This window comes from Megalopta genalis, chromosome 2, assembly GCF_051020955.1.
Source record: "Megalopta genalis isolate 19385.01 chromosome 2, iyMegGena1_principal, whole genome shotgun sequence".
Classification (NCBI taxonomy): Eukaryota; Metazoa; Arthropoda; class Insecta; order Hymenoptera; family Halictidae; genus Megalopta; species Megalopta genalis.
This window is the reverse complement of record NC_135014.1, coordinates 25,898,549-25,917,588: the sequence shown is the minus strand read 5'-3', so window position 1 is coordinate 25,917,588 and position 19,040 is coordinate 25,898,549. Positions and strand designations below refer to the sequence as shown.

General features: G+C 32.2%; 5 protein-coding genes across 12 annotated transcripts; 1 reads left to right on the top strand and 4 right to left on the bottom strand.

The window, feature by feature from the left end:
• Positions 1-1,510: 1,510 nt before the first annotated feature.
• Positions 1,511-7,438, bottom strand: Top1 (DNA topoisomerase 1). Of its 3 annotated transcripts, XM_033486574.2 has the most exons (12): positions 7,239-7,438; positions 6,921-6,966; positions 6,142-6,517; positions 5,722-6,041; positions 5,495-5,646; positions 5,203-5,403; positions 4,963-5,127; positions 4,793-4,884; positions 3,418-4,391; positions 2,893-3,343; positions 2,663-2,812; positions 1,511-2,585 (listed from the first exon to the last, which is right to left on the bottom strand). In XM_033486574.2, exons 1-12 carry the CDS (start codon positions 7,278-7,280, stop codon positions 2,483-2,485), a joined length of 3,072 nt encoding a protein of 1,023 aa, XP_033342465.1. In that variant the 5' UTR covers positions 7,281-7,438; the 3' UTR covers positions 1,511-2,482. The 3 variants fall into 3 exon arrangements, with proteins under 3 accessions (XP_033342465.1, XP_033342466.1, XP_033342467.1); XM_033486575.2 differs by lacking the exons at positions 4,793-4,884; positions 4,963-5,127; positions 5,203-5,403; ... (3 more) ...; positions 6,921-6,966; positions 7,239-7,438 and adding an exon at positions 4,490-4,768; XM_033486576.2 differs by lacking the exons at positions 4,793-4,884; positions 4,963-5,127; positions 5,203-5,403; ... (3 more) ...; positions 6,921-6,966; positions 7,239-7,438 and adding an exon at positions 4,505-4,768.
• A 460-nt stretch (positions 7,439-7,898) lies between these two features.
• On the bottom strand, positions 7,899-10,585 carry Rnmt (RNA guanine-7 methyltransferase). Its single transcript, XM_033486585.2, has 7 exons — positions 10,206-10,585; positions 9,712-9,898; positions 9,395-9,645; positions 9,133-9,314; positions 8,848-9,057; positions 8,571-8,776; positions 7,899-8,497 (listed from the first exon to the last, which is right to left on the bottom strand). Exons 1-7 carry the CDS (start codon positions 10,350-10,352, stop codon positions 8,424-8,426), a joined length of 1,257 nt encoding a protein of 418 aa, XP_033342476.1. The 5' UTR covers positions 10,353-10,585; the 3' UTR covers positions 7,899-8,423.
• Positions 10,586-10,637: 52 nt separating this feature from the next.
• LOC117229789 (uncharacterized) lies at positions 10,638-13,261 on the top strand. 4 transcript variants are annotated; one of them, XM_033486590.2, is made up of 6 exons: positions 10,638-10,972; positions 11,219-11,351; positions 11,538-11,551; positions 11,637-12,053; positions 12,130-12,270; positions 12,344-13,261. In XM_033486590.2, the coding sequence occupies exons 4-6, from the start codon at positions 11,640-11,642 to the stop codon at positions 12,632-12,634; spliced, it is 846 nt and encodes a 281-aa protein (XP_033342481.1). In that variant the 5' UTR covers positions 10,638-10,972; positions 11,219-11,351; positions 11,538-11,551; positions 11,637-11,639; the 3' UTR covers positions 12,635-13,261. The 4 variants fall into 4 exon arrangements, with proteins under 4 accessions (XP_033342481.1, XP_033342480.1, XP_033342478.1 ...); XM_033486589.2 differs by having other exon boundaries at positions 10,639-10,861; positions 11,538-12,053; XM_033486587.2 differs by having other exon boundaries at positions 10,639-10,972; positions 11,538-12,053.
• LOC117230052 (uncharacterized) lies at positions 12,306-16,093 on the bottom strand. 2 transcript variants are annotated; one of them, XM_033487114.2, is made up of 5 exons: positions 15,539-16,093; positions 14,998-15,453; positions 14,720-14,922; positions 14,485-14,624; positions 12,306-14,407 (listed from the first exon to the last, which is right to left on the bottom strand). In XM_033487114.2, the coding sequence occupies exons 2-5, from the start codon at positions 15,360-15,362 to the stop codon at positions 13,514-13,516; spliced, it is 1,602 nt and encodes a 533-aa protein (XP_033343005.2). In that variant the 5' UTR covers positions 15,363-15,453; positions 15,539-16,093; the 3' UTR covers positions 12,306-13,513. The 2 variants fall into 2 exon arrangements, with proteins under 2 accessions (XP_033343005.2, XP_033343007.2); XM_033487116.2 differs by having other exon boundaries at positions 14,998-15,450.
• Positions 16,094-16,227: 134 nt separating this feature from the next.
• Positions 16,228-17,317, bottom strand: RsfS312 (ribosomal silencing factor RsfS-like protein, 312). 2 transcript variants are annotated; one of them, XM_033487121.2, is made up of 3 exons: positions 16,908-17,317; positions 16,569-16,706; positions 16,228-16,491 (listed from the first exon to the last, which is right to left on the bottom strand). In XM_033487121.2, exons 1-3 carry the CDS (start codon positions 17,290-17,292, stop codon positions 16,304-16,306), a joined length of 711 nt encoding a protein of 236 aa, XP_033343012.2. In that variant the 5' UTR covers positions 17,293-17,317; the 3' UTR covers positions 16,228-16,303. The 2 variants fall into 2 exon arrangements, with proteins under 2 accessions (XP_033343012.2, XP_033343011.2); XM_033487120.2 differs by having other exon boundaries at positions 16,569-16,829; positions 16,908-17,307.
• Positions 17,318-19,040: the final 1,723 nt, after the last annotated feature.

The window sequence follows — 19,040 nt, the reverse complement described above, 5'->3', positions numbered from 1 at the left end:
AACGAACCAATCTTTCGACGTTATAAGTTTTATTATTCTAGCATCGTATAGAAATGGTAATGTCCGAATGTACATATACGTTCAATTTGTGCACAGATCACATTGTACTAGATATATCGATTGCGTTTTCTTGCCATTCACAGTTTGTAAAAGTTAAAAATGTTATATCATCTGACGTTACGTGCATAAAACATTCGATATCAAAGGCCTACTCTCTGATTGCATGTTTCGTTTTAGTAATCTATAATATTAAGTAATTGCTAATCCCTATATTGCAAATAATTTCAATATGTAAGTTAAGAATGCGATATACATATGTATACATGTGTATCTTAAATTCAGTCTACTTAAGTCATATAAATTAACATTCAGTCTATCATACAGTACCAGTTTTGCACACCAAAAGTATCTTTGTATTTCTAAGCGGTAATATATGGTGTGTTTTATATAAATAAATTTCTTTAGCTGTTATGAATTTTAGTTGGAATTTTTAAGGTATACAAAACTTATATCTAATCTGAGAAACTGGTTCTGTAGCATGTCAGACTATTAAATTATACAATTAATCGTACAATGATTGGCAGTTTTGTGAGAATAGTGGTCTTTAGTAATATTGGTGGAAGTGATGATGATAGTGATGAATGATAATGATAGATAATGACGATGACTGTAATAACAATAGTTTAATTTCCTCGAAATTCATGCCATATACTTTCAAATAAAGTAAGTCAACGTGCAATCGATCAATGCGGGGAGTTTAAAGAACCACCATTCTAATTATACAATCGTATAATTTTGTTATTGTAATTTCCTTAAATATGCTCATTTATATATATATATATATATATATATATATATGTATATATATTTATATACATATACCTGTATATAATTATGGGTGTAAATAATCGAGTATATTTATATGTATACAACATAGTCATAGGAATAGTTTGTCAGTGACGAGCAATCAATAATACAAATACAAAACGTTAGAAACATAAGTAAATTTCTATAATCAATATCTATGACATATCTAGAATTAATAGCATTTTAAGTTACTTTTAAGTCACTTTGATGAAAAGGTATCACTCGTCGCTGTTTCACATTCCAAGATAAATAGACAATAGCACGATTTATTCTAAGTATGATTCACTTATTCTTGTAACAAATTAGTGTGAAATATTTCATATTCTTAAACATTCATATGTAACTTGAGTCCCATTAGTCACATAAACAAAGATATTCTTTTTCTTCCTTAAAATTAATAATTATGAAAACTATTGCAACTCATTTAAATATCTTGTTACCAAAGACGTGTCAGTATCTATCAAAGTAACATCGATCATTCGTCGAGCACAATTATCGAACATAACTAATTTCGCTTTAAAATTTCTTATTGCTAAGTGAGCGTGACAAGAGCGGTTTTAAAATATTAAAACCAGCAGCTTTCTTGTAAAAAGCTTATCATGGCGATTACAAGGTTCGTATGTGTACAAATATTAAAAAAAAGTTAAAGATACACTGTGTTCACATTTATTATAGTCTAAACATTGTTTTATAAAACATAAATCGCTAGAAGCGATGATCTACTTTTTAAATACATTACTATATCATAATTATCTCCTGGGACATTATATATATTCCAATTCAGTTTGCTAAGCAAAATTTTGTTTTTAATAAATTTGGTACTAAAAAATTCACGTAGAACGCGTGCCTCTAATATTCTAGACATTCTAGAATGTTGTAATGCACGATGTACATAAATGACTTTCCACTGATAATATTATACATTTACAAGAAAAGTCAGATTAAACGAATATAAAATTACCTACTCGTTTGGCAGACGCGTTAATTTTTTATCGATCTAATACACATACGCTCATCTTCTTTCCCTCGTCGGCTGGCAAAGTTTTTATGAATAAATTCTATTTACAATGCAACAGCCCATGCAGTTGTGTATACCTCTGAATTTAGAGGTCATGAAATTCCTTGCACTATTGAAATAATCCATACATACATAGTATATGTCCTCTAAATTTAGATCATGTGTGAATCTTGCTTTCATATTTCTTTCTCTAATAATTCACACATACACACGCACACGCACACACCAGAAATTTCTATCTAATGGATTTCAAGTTGTGTCAAACTATCAAATTTCCGTGTTTGATAATTGTAAGGTCAATTGAAATGACGCCTATATGCGAATGCGACCGCTAAAATTTTTTTAACGCAATGATTGCTAAACGATCAATTCTAGAGCTACGAGTATGCATCGTTATTACACACTGATTATTATATCATCATCGAAATTTTCAACGCAGTGTCCTATATAAAATATGTCCCCGCACTCTTGCTTTTTATCATTTTGTAAATATAGAAAATTATACCATTATTTTTCTCCTGATTATTAGAACGAAAAATTTACTAAATACAATCAGTGGGAATTATTTTTTTGTAAAATAACCGATTCTTCATAGGGTTAAAAGACATAGTCCGGTCCTGCCATGTCTATTGCCCATCTGAATTTATCCCTTTGAGTTTTGTTGTAAATTTTCTCGATAGGGACATTATTTTTCTTGCACCTAAAATATTAAAAATTACATGTTTCACTGCCAAAAAGACCATACTTTGTAAAAACGATATCGAACGGAACAATTACCATGCAACGGTAATCCTAGGATCAAGATAATTCAGTTTGGAGGTGCCTAATGCAATTTCCTTGTTTTCTTCTTTGTCTGTTGCTTGCACCTCTAATTTAGTTAATTGCTCCTTTAATTTATCCAGAGCTTTTTTTTTCTTTTCATATACACTGTAAGGTATAATGCACAAGATATAATATATAATTCTCATTCCTAAATACCGAATTACTGATAAATAAAATCATCTTACACTTTCTCTTTTACAGAACCATGCTTAGCATCGCGTTTGGCATCCTTCACTGCAAGTTCTGCCTCAGCTATAGCTTCCTTCTTGGCTTCTATTTTTGTTTTAAGATTTTCCATAGATTTTGCATGCGTCTTGGGCACTGAACGCTGATGATTACATAGGATTGCAACTGCTCTATTTGCTCTGTTATATGACAAAATTTTTTCCGCTTCGGTGTCATCAGGATTTGTCAATTTATCTAATTGTTGCTGTAGTGTCCATGATGCATTGTATGTTCTGAATACTTTTGCAGTAAGACCTTCCATCAATTCGTTCAAGTGTTTATTCATGACGGTCGTATTGAGACGATCGAATAAATCATCGCCGGGTGATTTATTCTCCATAAAGAGTTGCAAATTCTTAAATACCCGTTTTTCTACTGGCACTTCATTGTAGTACCTTATTGAATCCTTACCTATATAAATACATCAATATACGCATCAATATATGTATACGTCAAGATTATGTCAAAGTTATAAATTAACGTACCTAAGAAATCAAATACAACTACATATTCCTTTCCATCCTTTTGTTCATGTAATGAGATGTGTTCCACTCGTAAAGAACAGCAACCTACAGTATCTGCTTGATCCTCATCCTTTTCATTACCAGCTCTTAAAGCTAATTTATCTATAAAATACAAAGCAACAGCTCTCTGCCTTATACGCATTTCTTTACTTTTCCAGTCTTCCTTGTATTCAGCACGAATTTTATCTATAGATTGCGCCAATTTTCTAGCAGTCTCATACTTCTGCCAATCTTTTTCTCCTTTCAGTTTACTCGATGGATTAAGCATGACGTATTTCACTTGACCTTGAATGTTTTCAGTCCAAGATGCAAGCCATGTGACATTAGGATCATGTCGAATCTCCTTCCACTTGCGACCCGGTGGTGGCTTTGGTATGTTGGAGTCTTTGGAACAATTGATAAGAATATCTTCAGGCATGACTCTCTTCTTCAGTTTACCCATTTTAGGATGTTCACCACGGCCTCTGAACAAACCAGGAGGTTCAATCTTAAAATTACCTATTTTTTCTTTATGTCCATCAATAGTACAAAAACCGTATTCTTTCTGAGTCTTCTCATTGTCCTCTTTTATTTTTTGCTTTTCTTCTTTTGTCATTGCTTTTCTTTCTTCACTCTTTTGAAGGAAATATGCATGCATCTGCTTAAAATCACATTTACTTAGATCAACTATTTTAGATCTTTCAGAGTCGGTCATTACTTCTCTCCAATCATGAAAGAAGTTGGTATTGAATGCTGGCTTCGTCGTATAATCATGATCCAACATGCGTGCATAAAAAGTGGCAACTTCCTCTGTATCTTGACTCAATTTCATCTCTTTACCATTATAATAAAACTTCACATCAGGTGGAAGAGGATCATAGGCAGGTGCAAATACAGGTCCTTTGTGTTCCAAAAATGTCCATTTTGTTCCATCATTTTTCTTTTCTTCTTCCCACCTAGGCAGATTATTCCTTTATTTTATAATTTATTTGTTCTGTTTTAGTATTTACTACAACATCGTTTACATAGCCAAAGAATAAATAATTATAAAGACCTTAGAAAACCTAACCTAAAAGGTAAGAAACGTTTATGATTGAAAACGCGAGTTTTTGATCTTCTACTAAAACTACGTACTAGGGTGCCAGAAACGATTAACGTTAATTTAGAAATAATATTGAACATGGCTAAATTGTTCTTACGCCAACATCAAAATTACATATTGTTTAGTTAACCTTATTACATCTTACACAGGCAATTTCTTTAAGCTACTAAACGTTGCATATACAATGAATTGAGGTTAGGTCGCCGAACTTCGATTACCAAACAGACGCGGGAATTTTAAACGATAATACTTTACCATTTCCAAACTTCCTGTTCTTCTTCTTGTTTCTTCTTTCGCGGACTTGGATTTTCTCCCTTCGATGCCCTTGCGCCTTTCTTTTTTGGCTTCTGTAACATTGATTATATATTTTAAAGTCATGGAATACGAAGTTATTTCATTGACACATATACAAATAAAAACATTACTTGTTCAATTTCGTCTTCATCGTCCTCATGCTTTCGTTTCTTCTTTTTCGTCTTTGTTTCAGATTTCTTAGGCTTTTTCCGTGCTGAAAGTGGCAGATCATCATCTTCTCCCTCATCAGATTCGAGACTTCTTTTAATACTTGTGGAGGTCATAGATCTTGTACTCTATCCAATGTTTTATTTCATATAAAATAAACTGAACAAAGTAATATCATCGATTAATGTATATATTTTACTTACCAAAGGCATATCTTCATCCGAGTCATCCTCAGTTTTAATAGTCGTATTATGGAGATCTGAAAGTCTTGTGTCATTTCCATCAGTTGAATCCATACTAGCTTCATTAACGGGCTCTTCTTCATCTTCTTCTTCTTTAATGTATAATGGTTGTTCTCCGCCACTGTCGTCGTCATCTTCCGGTTCAATTTGCAAAACAGGTTCCTGCAAGGTATTATTTGGCTCAAAATGATAGCTTCATTTATTCAATACTTTGTTACAATTAGAAAAAAAAACCTGAAGTCAGAAATTGTACCTCTTTGATATCTTGTTTTATAGTGGAGCCTACATTCACAAATTGAAAATCTCCACATTGTATATGATTAGGTTTTTCATCTATTGCCTCCTCTTTTATTTTAATTTCTTCTTTTTCCTTGTCTTTTCTATCCTTGTCCTCCTTATGCTTAGCTGCAAATCAAATAATGTTAACATATAATCAAAGGCATACAAGTTGGCCGCTAGATTCATAAAACTGCAACTAACATTTTTCTTTATCGTGTCGATGACGTTCTTTGTCTTTGTCATGGCGATGTTTATCTTTACTGGATAAACCATACTTGTCCTTGTCTTTCTCGGAAGAACGGTGCTTTTCTTTGTCGTTCGTATGAGATGTTGAATGCCTTTCTTTATCTTTATCTGATGAATGCTTCTTATCCTTCTCCTTGTCTTTGGATATGCTTTTATCTTTATCCTTGTCTCGCGAACTTGAACTTATACTGTGCTTGTGTTTATCCTTGTCCCGATCTTTGCTCTTGTCTTTGTCTTTGCTGGAACTATCCTTATCCTTGGAACTACTGTGATGCCTACAATTATATTAATATATTTATCGTTAAAATTAAAGCTAAAAAGAAATAAGGAAGAAAATTGTTCTTGCTAAATTACAAATCGGTTAAGTTTGTTCACCTGTCTTTATCCTTGGAACTAGAACTAGATTTGTGATGATGTTCCCTGTCTTTGCTTTTATCCTTTTCCTTATCCTTACTAGACGAGCTACTGTTCTTATGCTCTTTATCCTTGCTCGAGGATGAGCTACTTTTTCTATCCTTATCCTTGTCTTTGCTACTACCATCATGTTTGTCCTTATCCTTAACAGAGCTAGAACTATGTTTATGCTTGTCCTTGTCTTTATCCCTATGTTCACTTTTATGGCTTTTATCCTTACTCCTCTCTTTGTCTTTGTGATCTGATTTATGAGATCGCTCCTTGTCTTTATCCTTATGTTCCGATTTATGTTCTCTTTTCTTATCGAATCCATTAGACATGCCATTTATATGAGTATCTAAAAATTTGCAAAATTTAGTATCTTAATCACTAAAATGATCATATATATTACAGATTAATTAATTTATTTTATAAAGTTTTTCTTTCGAAAATTTTAATTCCAATTAATTATTTGAAAATTTCGTGAAATCTCTACATAGGAGACAGAAGAATTGAAAATTTTCAAAGTATAGAATGCAGACAAGTGTCAATTTAAAAATATCATAATAATAAAATTCGTGCCGCAAAAAGGTTCAAATTGTTCGGACACCTCGCCAGAATCTAAACACGTGTCAGACCGGTCGAGTTGTTGGCAGCTCGAGCTCTTTGATCGTCGCGTCGAACTTAGCTTTTATGTTGCAAAGTTCCAATCTCGTCTATATCAGAACACGTATGTTAAACTGCACGAATAAACGGCTTACCGCTGTGATTTCCAGTCGCATTGTTGATCTCCTTGGTCTTTCTTTCCTGAAAGCGATGAAATTCGCATCAAAATGTTATCTTAACAAGAGCGACGCATCATATATAAAGGCTCGTGCTACTATCGGACTTAACGTCTGACGATGCGAAGCGAGCCAGGTAGGACTTAGTCGCAGACGCCATTTTGGGACTTAGAAAAATTTCGCGTCTGCGGCTATGCCTTGCGTCCAAGAGGAAAGCGGCGTTTCAAAGCGAAATATCGAAAAACTATGCACGTGGGTGAACGCACCGAAACAAATAGACACGAAATAGTTACTTACTGAATCGGAATTCGATTGCGTTGTTGGCTGCTCGAGCTCCATTTCTCGTACAAACGCGACTGATAGACTCTGGTAACGCGAGGTCTAACAGAAGCGAGGGAAGTAAAGAGAACTGGGAACACACACAACAGTCGGTCGCTACTCGTCTATACACTCCGCGCGAGACTGCAGACTGCAGACGGAGCCAACGCATAGAGCGTATCGTATAAGAGACCCCAGTCTAAGTATCGAAAATATCTAACTGCGCATGCGTCCCATTGACTCCGCCTCTTCGATTCCCGATATAACCCTTCGTCCCGCAAATTGTAACTGTTTATTCCATTCGTTCATGTTCCGTCTCAGCAACGTTGGATATAAACCAATATGAACGCAATACGTACGATTTCGATGGGAAACGTTCAGAACGTATATTTATCGAAATATGGATCCAATGGGGTCCGACATCTGTTGAATATCGTTTTAATTTCGTAAAAAAGAGCATCCAAATTTTGTTTGTCTGACGTCACGTCACGAGGGCTTCAATTGCAACGAGACGACTTGAAATCGTACAGTATCGAAAAGCTAGAACTAGTCTCTTTGTACGTGAAAACGCTTGAAATATGTTGTACCAGTACGATAAATTATATATTAATTCTGCGATGGCGCAATAATGATAGTCTGTTATTATCATAATGTAGTTCCGTTGAATTTTATTGCGCCCAAGAAAGCTTCTGATCAGATACACTTTTTAATAGAAAATTAAATACAGAAAAACTATAACATTTATTTCTTACAAATTTAATGGTTATTAATCTTAGCTGCTAAACGAGATTCTGTGTGTCTTAGATGGGTATACTTCAAATTATTGAGTAGATATTAATGTACGATAAATACTTTATACAATCATGTTGTTATGTAAGCAAGTTCATAAATTGATTTAATTTTACCTTTATATAAACAGTATGTATAAATTATATTTTATACAGTCATACAGATGAAAATGTATAATACACATTATACGTGACGATTGAAATTCATTAAAAATTATCATATAAAATATCACTAACTGTGTGCTATATAGTTACGAGTGCATGTAACACTCTATAGCAACAGACTAGTTTGTACAATACAAAGTCAATTATAATGAGTTGTTTAAAATCTTCAAACTATCCCTATCATTTTTAGTTCCTAATTAGTTCTTAATTCTTATGATTTTACGGATTCTAGTTTTCTCTCGTTATTCATTTTTGTCTTTTTGAAAGCAAACGCAGCATATAGCGCTGAAAACAATACAATAACATTAGAACAATATTAGTTTTCATATGCAAGACAAATGGATTTTTTTATACTAACAAATAACTTCCCACTCTGCTTTCGATAAAGTGCCGATTTTACGATGACCTGGCAAATTTTGCATATATTGCACTGCATGCTGATAGTCCTGTGTAGGTTGACCAAGAAGTGGCACACCGTGATACGGTGGATATGTTTCTAAAGCTTGAATTTTACCAAGCAATGATCTACCTTCATTTTTCATACGTTCGTAATAATTATCAAATCTGTAAATTAACACATGATGTTTAATTCATATAAACATTACATGCATTATCTCGCTGATATTTACTTTTACCTTTCAAATTTCACTAGTTCTAAACCATATTTTGTAGCTAATTTGCAAAGCAATGGTATATAAACAAGAAACTCTGGACAATTGACAACACCTTCGAGTTGGAAGTTATATTTAGCACCAAACAACGGTGGCTTTTCTTTATCGCATAAAAATTCTATGTTATAAACCTCATTTCCAAATTTATTACCATCAACTTTCTGCCACCTAGAACTAATTCAGGAGAAAAAGGTAGATTAGGTGCTTGGTATTGACACGCAACCGTTAGTACATCTAAGATAAACATACACTAGATCATATGTGTCTGGAATAGTCCCAATGAAGTAGCCTCCCGTTTTAAGACATTCGCTAGCATTTCTCAACATACATTCTGCTTGTTGCAACGATTCAAAGCTGTAATGTAATGCAAACTGGCAGCTGACCAAGTCGAACTTTATACTAGGATCCTTATATTTCTCCAATAAACGAACCTGAAACTCTTCTTTATAGAGAATTCCCATAGGTAAGATATAAAATGAAAGATTTAGATTTTTATATCAAAAAGATATACCTTTGTACAGTCAACAGCTATAAATTCAGCAGTGAATATGGGATCAAATCCTCTGACATTTGAATTTCTGTTTAATATCTCATTATATCGTTGTTGACATTGTTCGATAGAACTTTCAGCTAAATCAGCACAAACCACATGTGTTACATTTGCTTTAATCCATTTCATTAAGTCTCCTCCCTTTCCACAACATATATCTAATACTGTTGAAGAAGATCCGTGCATTTTCTCCTGATTGTTCATATATTCAGCTGTAATTAAAATTTCTTTTATTATAGATTAAGAAGAACTAAGTTATCTATAAAAATTAGACTTACATATGAGCATGCTTTTAATCCAATTGTTAAAGTTCCTCATGTATAAGATACGACTTTGATTCCTAATTGTAAGATCTGTGTTCTCTATCGAGTTATAATGTTTTGCGATTACTATCGAATGATCGATAGCAAGCACTTTAGCAGGTCTACTGCTGCCACTCGACAAGTCTGAAGGAGTATTGTTTTGCTATAATTTAAAAATTGTATTTTATGGAACAGAAGATGTTTAATGGAAAAATAAAATACTACACAAATACAATAGGTGGGAGAAAATTTGAAGAGATGATTCTTTTTCTGGTTATCAACAATTAAAACTATCTTTGAACTACCAAAATACTGTTTTTGAATATTTTGCTATTTTTATAGTTTTGATTTTCATCTAACATTGACACAACAAATCGTTTCCGAAATTTTTTCCCATCACTTGTCAAGCACTCTCTACAATTTTTTATTAGATTATATATTATTATATCCATGATTATATATTTTATTGCCTTCAACGATTCTGTTTCTAGTTTCCTTTTCAAACTAGACGACTGTAAACTAGATTCAACCGATGGCTTCGCAGATTCTTGCTCTGTTGATGTATCATCTTGTTTTTCTTTGGTCTCCTTTGTTGTTTCAGTACAAGAGGCAAACATTTCGATATACAAAACAATCTCAGCAGAATTTTATAATATAATTTCTATAATCTTTTAATGGAAGCTTGTGCTATACACTAGAGGATATTGTACTCTGAACACTCTTGTATGGAACATTACAACATTCCAAGTTTAAATAAAAACAAATAATATTTATAACAATCTTGAAAACAAGCTCGGAACACGTTGTCGGTTGTAACACAACGATTGCAGCGCCTACACTAACAAAAGCCAAAAGCTTCAAGGCTTCAATACATACATATGTATTGCTTTACATATTCCAATGTATGTAACGGACTCGGACTGGTATCATCAATGCTGGCAACGTAACATGTATTTTATAAAATTACCCTGCAACAAAAGTTAATTATGTAAACATTTTAATAGCGTATTGCAATATTTTCGTTAATCTCTTTAATTTACGCATGAAATACAGCCTTAATATTCACATGAAATTTTTCGTACAAGAAATCACGATTGTAATACAGAAATTATGGAAAAAACGAGACGTAAGTTTATTTAATATGCGTATGTACAACAGAAATTAGTATACTACATAATATGTTTATTATGTATGTATATATAATTTCTTCCGAGAGAAGATATGCCTTTCACACAAGGTAAGAATTTTGATTAAACAATCCTTATTATTGGCTTACATATAAAAATGCACTTGAATACATATTGTCGGAAGTTTATTGCATACATACATACATACATACATACATACATACATACATACATACATACATACATATGTACCTACATGTACATATATGTATGTACGTACAACAGTTTATTTACTTCAGTGTTACCAAGTACAGTGGTTTTACGGTATATGTACGTATCTCATGATATCTTTCCAGCCTTCGGTGATGAATCAATCATATTTGAAGAGATGGACGGCAAGTTTTGTTGTTGCGAAGATATAGTAAGCTGTGCAACAGAAAATTTATACATATATACGTTACATTAAGATTGCTTCATTTTACAAAGTTGGTATGTAAACACTGAAATTTCTTTTACTTCCACTGCATAGTCTCATCTATTATCTGATCTAGATTTGTTACGTGTATGACATCCTTATCTAACAGCTTATCTAAAATTCAATAAGAAACCAAGATAAATAATAGTACAATTTTACTTTGTTGTCAGCAAAAATTATGATTAACTATTTTTTTACAGATATTTGAAGAATTGTACGTATAAAATATATTAATCAAGCTATTAAATTGTTCACTGGATTTGTTCACTACATATAGTTAATTTTACATGTATCACAAGATCATGGATACATTCCCTGCGCAAAGGTATGAGACAAAGATTGAATCTTTCGACACATGTATGATCGATACTACAAATCAACAGCGAGAAATATCACAAACAGTGAGCGAACAAGGTTCTTCTCAAAGTATCGAGGTAGAGAATCAAGAAAATCATGAAGCGCCTACTTTACATCATCAACAACAAGAGTCACAACAACAACAACATCAAGACCAACAGAATCAGATTTCACAAATTCAGTCGAACACTCAGCAAAGCATGACTCTTACTCCAATTCGATTGCCAGCTATTCTTGATGGAGAATTTTTTACAGTAATTAGGGTAGAAGATACCAATGTTACAGTGCGATGTTTACAATGTCAAAAACACTTGAATGGAAATTTGAAGTCCACAGGAAATTTTTTAAGCCACATTAAAGTAAGATATTTTAATATTTTGAACATCGACATTTCGATTTAGCGATTTTATGTTCATTAATTTAAGTGTTCTACAGAGGGTACACCCATTTATGGTCGATAAAATTAAATGCAAATCGAATCAAAGAAAACCTGCAATGATTTACATTGATTTGTCAGCTGACAAGTGTCCCGAATTAGTTAGAACGAAACGAGGGTACAGAAAATGTTATAAAACCGTAAGTTAATTATTTAAAAAACTCTATAAGGCAAATTAATGTTCCATAACAATTAAAAACTATATTTATTTAGGAATATCAACCAGGAAATGAAGAAACTTTTGATCAATCCAATGAATGGAATGAATCTCCATTAATTCGGAGACGTAAATCAGAAGAAGCTGAATCTAATGAACTTTTGAAGATATCACACAACAATTCGTTTTTAATGGAAGATGAATTTGATGCGATTGGACGAAATGTGGCAGCAAAACTTAGGAATATGAGATTAGATCAAAGAATTATAGCTGAGAAATTATTAAATGACATACTTTTTGAAGCACAATTGGGAAACCTTCACAGAGATTCTAATATACATGTATGACAGACATGTCATACTCGTTTACCATCAAGGGCCACATTAAGTATTACACATAAAGTGTCAAGTATTTAATTAGTTCTCTGTTGACGAGTGTAAAAGGTAGCCGCCACGATAATACATAATTTCAAAGTGATTTTTCTGCAAAGATTAAGCAGTGAGGTATAAATGATGTGATGTACTTATTCTTTAGGTTGCTTTACGAGTATAATGCTTCGATCGAACAATGATTATTTCAATTGTATGTATAGAAAGTTTTCAAAACTAAAAACACAAATTGAAAGACATACATTATACATACATATATATATATATACATATATACATATATATGTATATATATATATATATATATATATATATATATATATATATGTATATATATATAACAAATTTTCTTTATATTTTAATACTTATAAGTATTCATATAGATATCTAGAGTAATCTTTGTATATAAATGCATAGTACTGTAAATACTACTGTACAAGTGTAAAATTCGCAGATTAGAACAAATGCTGCCGAATATACTATTTGTAAAACTTTTTTAAAAGAATCAATTTTCTATAAATATTACATAAATATAGCTACCTGTAATTTATAGTACTGTACGATAAATACATTTTTAACATATTATCTAGTAGTCGATATCAGTCCTTAATATACCTAATTCTACATTACAAAAATTATATAGTAATTGTAATTATATTAACTATTTTACGATCACGTTACAAAACAATCTTTTAATGCATCTTCACATAGAAAATTAAACTGTGAACGAAGCTCACGTAAATACGAAAAACGTTAATGCAATCTAAGAAGAGATTAAAGCATTTTTAAAATCACATTTCAATGTATCTTCTACCACGAAATAATATTAATCGTTTGTCAACTGGTATATATTCTACGTTTCTTTGGCTTAAGTAGAACGCAATAAACTACCGTTGATGAAATACATAGCGCCATACTTGAAAATATTACATAAAATATATAAGAATACCAAAATCCATTCCCGTCTGCATAGAAGTACCATACTAATGTTAGAAGCGTATTTTGTAGTATTACGAAGACATAGTATGGTAACAACCATTTATCTGCATATTTAAATTTAATTCTGTACTCGATCAAACAAACTATATAAATTAATCCCAACCATAAGTTAACAAAGAAACTAATGGCGTCATAATATTTTGTATAGTAGAAGAGGTATAACAACATAATACCATAGTGTATAGTCATTACAATAGCTAAATAAACTGGATAAAATTCATAGAACACAGTAATAGCTAGTATACGTGCTAGAATAAAACAAAACCACCATAAGAAACATAAGAATTTCCCTATAGGATCATCTTCTTCTAAACCCTTTTTTGTATACCTTCGTTGTGGAACTTTTAAGTTGTGTGAGATATCTGATCCTTTGTCTGTTTCTGTCTCAGATTTAGTAAGTACATTTTCAGATTCGGTTTCTGTTATTGTACATATTGAATCTGGTCTTGGTGGAGCTGGTAGATCAGGAACAGGTAAAGGTGTGACTGTGGTAATTCCTCGTAAAGGTGTAGGGGGTGGTATGATTTGCACATTTTTTGGCGGTAACGGAGGAGTTAGAGATATTTGACGATCTAAAGAGGCATGAGAATCAGCTTGTTCTTTGTCTTCATCTTCTTTCGTAGATTTATTACATTCTTTAGATTCCTCTGTAATATTATTTGCATGAACAGTGTCCTCCTCCTTTATATCAGATAACTTTAGGGGAGTTTTTTCTTCAAGATCACAGAGTTCCTACGTATACAAATAAAGTAAGTATTTTTAGAAAATAATTAAACCTGTTTAAATTTATACAAAATATATTGGTTTACCTGAACACAATATTTTTTTAACCACATTGCCCATGGCAGTTTTCTACCATTAACGCGTTGACTTTCAAACCTTTGAAAGGAGGTAGTTTGAATAGCTACAATCACAATGGACATAAGAATGGAAAGCACTTTAATAACAACTGTAAAGAGAGAAGTATTTATTATAATTACTGTTACTTTCACGTTTGTAAAATAATTATTGTTATACCATGTATAACATATTAGATAAAAGTACCGGACTGGTGACTCTGATGAAATGATGATTCACGGAAGAGTAGATGCGTTTGGAAGATAGCTTGTGGAACTGCCTGGAACCAAGCTTGTAAAAAAAGGTATAGTTCTATGGCTGCTGGTGCAGCTGCTATGTCTAGAGTCTTAGTTCTCTCCTTGCCGGATAATATAATAGCATCCACAGATAACACAATGAGACCTGCATATCTGGATAAACAGTCATGAATTACTTTAACAAAACAGATTAACATTAAAATGGAATAGAAAGTAAAACGATAGTACCTATATAGTGAAAAGAAGACAAATCCGATCAACTGACACAATTGAAGACAGAACCAAACAAAGACCCCTTTTGCCAATTTATCATCATCTGTCATCCACCAATCTGGCCTCGAAACTGTCAGTATAAAGTACATGACTGCTGGCGAATACATGAAACCGATAGTACAATATCCCCATACTGGATTATTTTCTCTAAAATGTTGTATGGCGACTACCAGGTCAGCAGAGAAATGGATTATATATGCAAAACAAGCAATCAATGTTGGGATCAAGAACACAAAATAAATCTGTTCTGTTGATTTCAAAGGAACTTGTAGAAAACGAGTAGACTTCTTTTTACAAATTGACTGTGTGTCGCTTGCCATTTTTTGAGATCAAATGAATTATTTTCACCATTTCATTCTTTGTTGCTTATAAGTATTTCTTACAGTATTTAAATGTCCATCATGGAATCTGCTAAAAAAGAAAATAATGAAATGCAACAGATTGTTGTAATTTTTTCTTTTAAATATACGCTTTGAAAAATTTTGGTATACATTACCCAAATAACTCTGAAGTTAATTCCTCTGTTTATTCACAAGGAAAGACAACGTTATTTCTATAATGAAATCAATTGCGTATGTACGTAAACAGATGTTTTAATGGAAGAATATGTTTTATTTTAGATGCGGTACGAAATTTATTTCTTATCTTACAAATTTTAAGTAAACTTTAGAGGTGTTGATTACTATAGACTTATAGAGTATAGATTATTATAACCACGTTTGGATGGACACACAAGATATGAAACTGATGGTTGCAACACGAATCAAATGTATTGGACGATTAGTCAGCGTGTAAAACAGAGTGGATAGTTCGATAAGATTTCATTTTTCTGATGCGTGATAAAGCGTCTTTAGATATGGACGCTACCCTGAGCGATTTGTTGAAAGGACAATCATTAAACTAGTGTGAGGAAGGGAGTGGGAGGACCCCTTTCCTTTATGGGAGTTGTATGTACATATATTATGTACGCACGTAAGTATGTACGTGTGTATGGAGAGAACCTCAATCTACTAATACATACATGCATCCTGTAAACAAATTATATATATATATATATATATACACACATATACACGCGCATTTATTGTTGAATACATATGTGTGCATACACTGTACTGTGATTTTCATATCAACAATCATATTTAAAGGTGGGAATTCTTTTAATTGAAAACTTATATATATGTATATATTTAAAATGACAGCTATATATTTATGTATTTAAAATGACAATGTAAAACTCTTAACATAGTTTTATTTCTTCTTATTTTTTTTTGGTATCATTTTCATCGATAGGATCCATGTCAGACAAAAATTGATTAAATTGCTCCATAATATCTGCATCTGTATCATTTTTATTGTTACTATCATATTCAGGACCAACAGTCCATAATGTTTCCAAGTCGTACAATATTCTTGCAGACTTTGAAAAAATGTGTAAAGCAATATTACCTGTGAAATAAAAAATATAAATATTATTTTTCAATTACTTTATAAATGTACGAGGTCTAACTATAAAGCAAATATACCTAAATCCAGAGCTAACCAATCTTTTGACTTTTCTCCTTCAATCTTCGGCATAAAATCTGTCTGACACTTTTTTAATTTATATACTTTACGTACAAAAGTAGCCAAGGCTGTTGAATGTTTTTGCGATATACCTGTAACTATGACTATGTAATCAACATACGAGAATTCAGGAGGAACCGATGCCACGAAGATATTCTTAGCATTCTCTCTATGCAACAATGATACTAAATCTTCTATTTCATATACTCCAGTAACTCCACCTAATAAATATTTCATTTACCTATACTTTCTGCTAAAATATCTTCTACACTTTCAAGAGTACTTTAATATCAACTTACGTTCCAGATTGATTCCTTCATAAGGATCATAATATTCCTCTTTAGATTGTAAATCTTCCAATTGGATAGTTTCTTTTTCAACTTCTTCATCCAGTATAATTTCTGCATCTTTGTCATCGAAAACTTTATAAGCGTTACTTAAGGAACCTGGTAGGTTACGTGAACTATTCTTCAAGTTATCTGTGCCGTTAAATTCTGTATTATCTTTTATTGAAAATTGTCGTACTTGTTTCAACTGGGAATATGTAATCACATTATTTACACGAGGTTTACAATAGTCGAAAAGCAATTTTCTTGATTGCAATAGATATGATTGTAACCGTCCTCGCATCTTTGTAGCACATGTACTAACTAAGGTTATGTTTACAGTAATTGCAGAGTACATATGTAATATGTATGTATAACCTTGCTAACGTGATACCTATGCCACCCATTCGCGCAGGAATATGAACTGTATGTAACTTCAAGAGGATGTATAAAAATGTATATTTTTCTTATATAAATAAATTATATATAACATTAAATTCTAGCAAATGACTGAATAAAAAAACGAGTTTTTCATACATTTTAAGAAGTTTATTTAGCCGTACAAGACGAGTACATAATAAAACAGAACTCTCTGCATAGAAACAATAAAAGTATGTGTCAAACTGTTGATGTATCGCCATTCAGGATGATCAAACTTGATTGTGTCAGATGTTATAGTTTTACAGCTGAAACAAATATTTGGCAAACTTAATAGTTAGCAATAATACGGAAATTTTTGTAATTTGGGTGAAATAGTTTTCATTATATAGGGACACATTGCTACAGGAACAAATTTTGAATTAGTAAAACTACTTAAGGACTAATGTGTTACACAGTTAAAGAACTGAAAAATACAGTATAAACTTACAGAGATCGTAGATATAAAATCTACTTAGACCTCGCACGCATCTTCCTCCTTTTGCGTTTTAGCCTGCGCATCCTCTTCTTTCGCCACTGAAAAGTAACAGGAAATTTTACTTAACCTCTCTTCGTAAAGATCTATCATTTACAATTCTATCTATTTTCTATAGCAAAATATGTATAAAAAATAGATTCTTCGTCTGGCAAATTAATTAGGCACATTAAAAAGTATTAAATATATTGAAGAAATAAGTTCCTTGCAACAAAAAACATTGCGTTCATAACATTGTGTCAAGCAACCACGCACACCATAACCGAAAACAACGTATGTTCAATTTATCGAAGAGCAGACAATTACTAATTTATCCCAGAAAATATCAGAGTATTCAAGAAAATATTAATACAATCTTACCTTCGCTCTCATTTTAGATTTACGAGAAGTCTAGATTCCTCTAGATTATCTCGATTTGTGCGGGCTTCGAATCCGCCGTCTCCTTTGGCTTCTAATACCGATATGGAAGAGAAACAGAAATGTTGGTTACGTTGAAACTTGGAACTTGGAACTGGAACTTGGGACGTTGGAACACCGGAAACGTCGTTCACTGTGGTTTGTATGTCTGCTCTCAGAGGGCGTCATTACAATTATGCGCAAGTTTTAAATTTACATTACTTATCATGTAGTATACATAGATTACACATGTAATATTAATTTAACAAATTTACAGTGAAATTATTGTAACTACCACTTATTACGCTTAGAACAGCAAATAATATGTTTATGCTATTTATTTTGTTACAGTGAGTTTAATGTAATGTACTGTTTATGAACATATTTGAAATGTGACATTTTACGCGCGAAAATAAACGTTTATCTTGATACTTGATCTCGACTAGATCGTTTCGTGTTCACGCATTTTCGGTTTCCCGCGTTTAAAGTACCTTCCCGCGTCAATTTTCATCAGATTGTAATCGTTGCGCGTGTATAAACGTATCTTCTCCGCTTATTTACACACAGGCTGAAGTATTTATAGCTTAACTCGAAGTAGTAACATTAATAAGAGTGATATCGAAAGTGCATGCGAGCATAATTCTTAAACTATTAAATTTTAAACCGAACTCGTCGTGGCATTAACCTAAGGCATCAACATAATGCAAAAATATTAAGAATTCATATTCTAAACAACGAACACACACACAAGTGTTCTGCGAGAAGGATCAAATTTTTATATATCAAGATTTTTATTC

Coding starts and splice junctions, on each gene's coding strand:
- Top1 (XM_033486574.2), bottom strand. CDS start 7,280: ATGGAGCTCGAGCAGCCAACAACGCAATCGAATTCCGATTCA. Junction 4,392..4,792: donor GAACAGGAAGTTTGGAAATG/GTAAAGTATTAT, acceptor TAATCTGCCTAG/GTGGGAAGAAGAAAAGAAAA. Junction 2,586..2,662: donor CCTAGGATTACCGTTGCATG/GTAATTGTTCCG, acceptor TTAATATTTTAG/GTGCAAGAAAAATAATGTCC.
- Rnmt (XM_033486585.2), bottom strand. CDS start 10,352: ATGTTTGCCTCTTGTACTGAAACAACAAAGGAGACCAAAGAAAAACAA. Junction 9,899..10,205: donor TAGAAACAGAATCGTTGAAG/GCAATAAAATAT, acceptor TTTAAATTATAG/CAAAACAATACTCCTTCAGA. Junction 8,777..8,847: donor GAACTAGTGAAATTTGAAAG/GTAAAAGTAAAT, acceptor GTTAATTTACAG/ATTTGATAATTATTACGAAC.
- LOC117229789 (XM_033486589.2), top strand. CDS start 11,625: ATGTATCACAAGATCATGGATACATTCCCTGCGCAAAGGTATGAGACA. Junction 12,054..12,129: donor ATTTTTTAAGCCACATTAAA/GTAAGATATTTT, acceptor AGTGTTCTACAG/AGGGTACACCCATTTATGGT. Junction 12,271..12,343: donor ACAGAAAATGTTATAAAACC/GTAAGTTAATTA, acceptor ATATTTATTTAG/GAATATCAACCAGGAAATGA.
- LOC117230052 (XM_033487114.2), bottom strand. CDS start 15,362: ATGGCAAGCGACACACAGTCAATTTGTAAAAAGAAGTCTACTCGTTTT. Junction 14,625..14,719: donor TCATCAGAGTCACCAGTCCG/GTACTTTTATCT, acceptor CTCTCTTTACAG/TTGTTATTAAAGTGCTTTCC. Junction 14,408..14,484: donor TAAAAAAATATTGTGTTCAG/GTAAACCAATAT, acceptor TTGTATACGTAG/GAACTCTGTGATCTTGAAGA.
- RsfS312 (XM_033487120.2), bottom strand. CDS start 17,292: ATGTACTCTGCAATTACTGTAAACATAACCTTAGTTAGTACATGTGCT. Junction 16,830..16,907: donor TGAAGGAATCAATCTGGAAC/GTAAGTTGATAT, acceptor AATATTTATTAG/GTGGAGTTACTGGAGTATAT. Junction 16,492..16,568: donor TTGGTTAGCTCTGGATTTAG/GTATATTTGCTT, acceptor TTTATTTCACAG/GTAATATTGCTTTACACATT.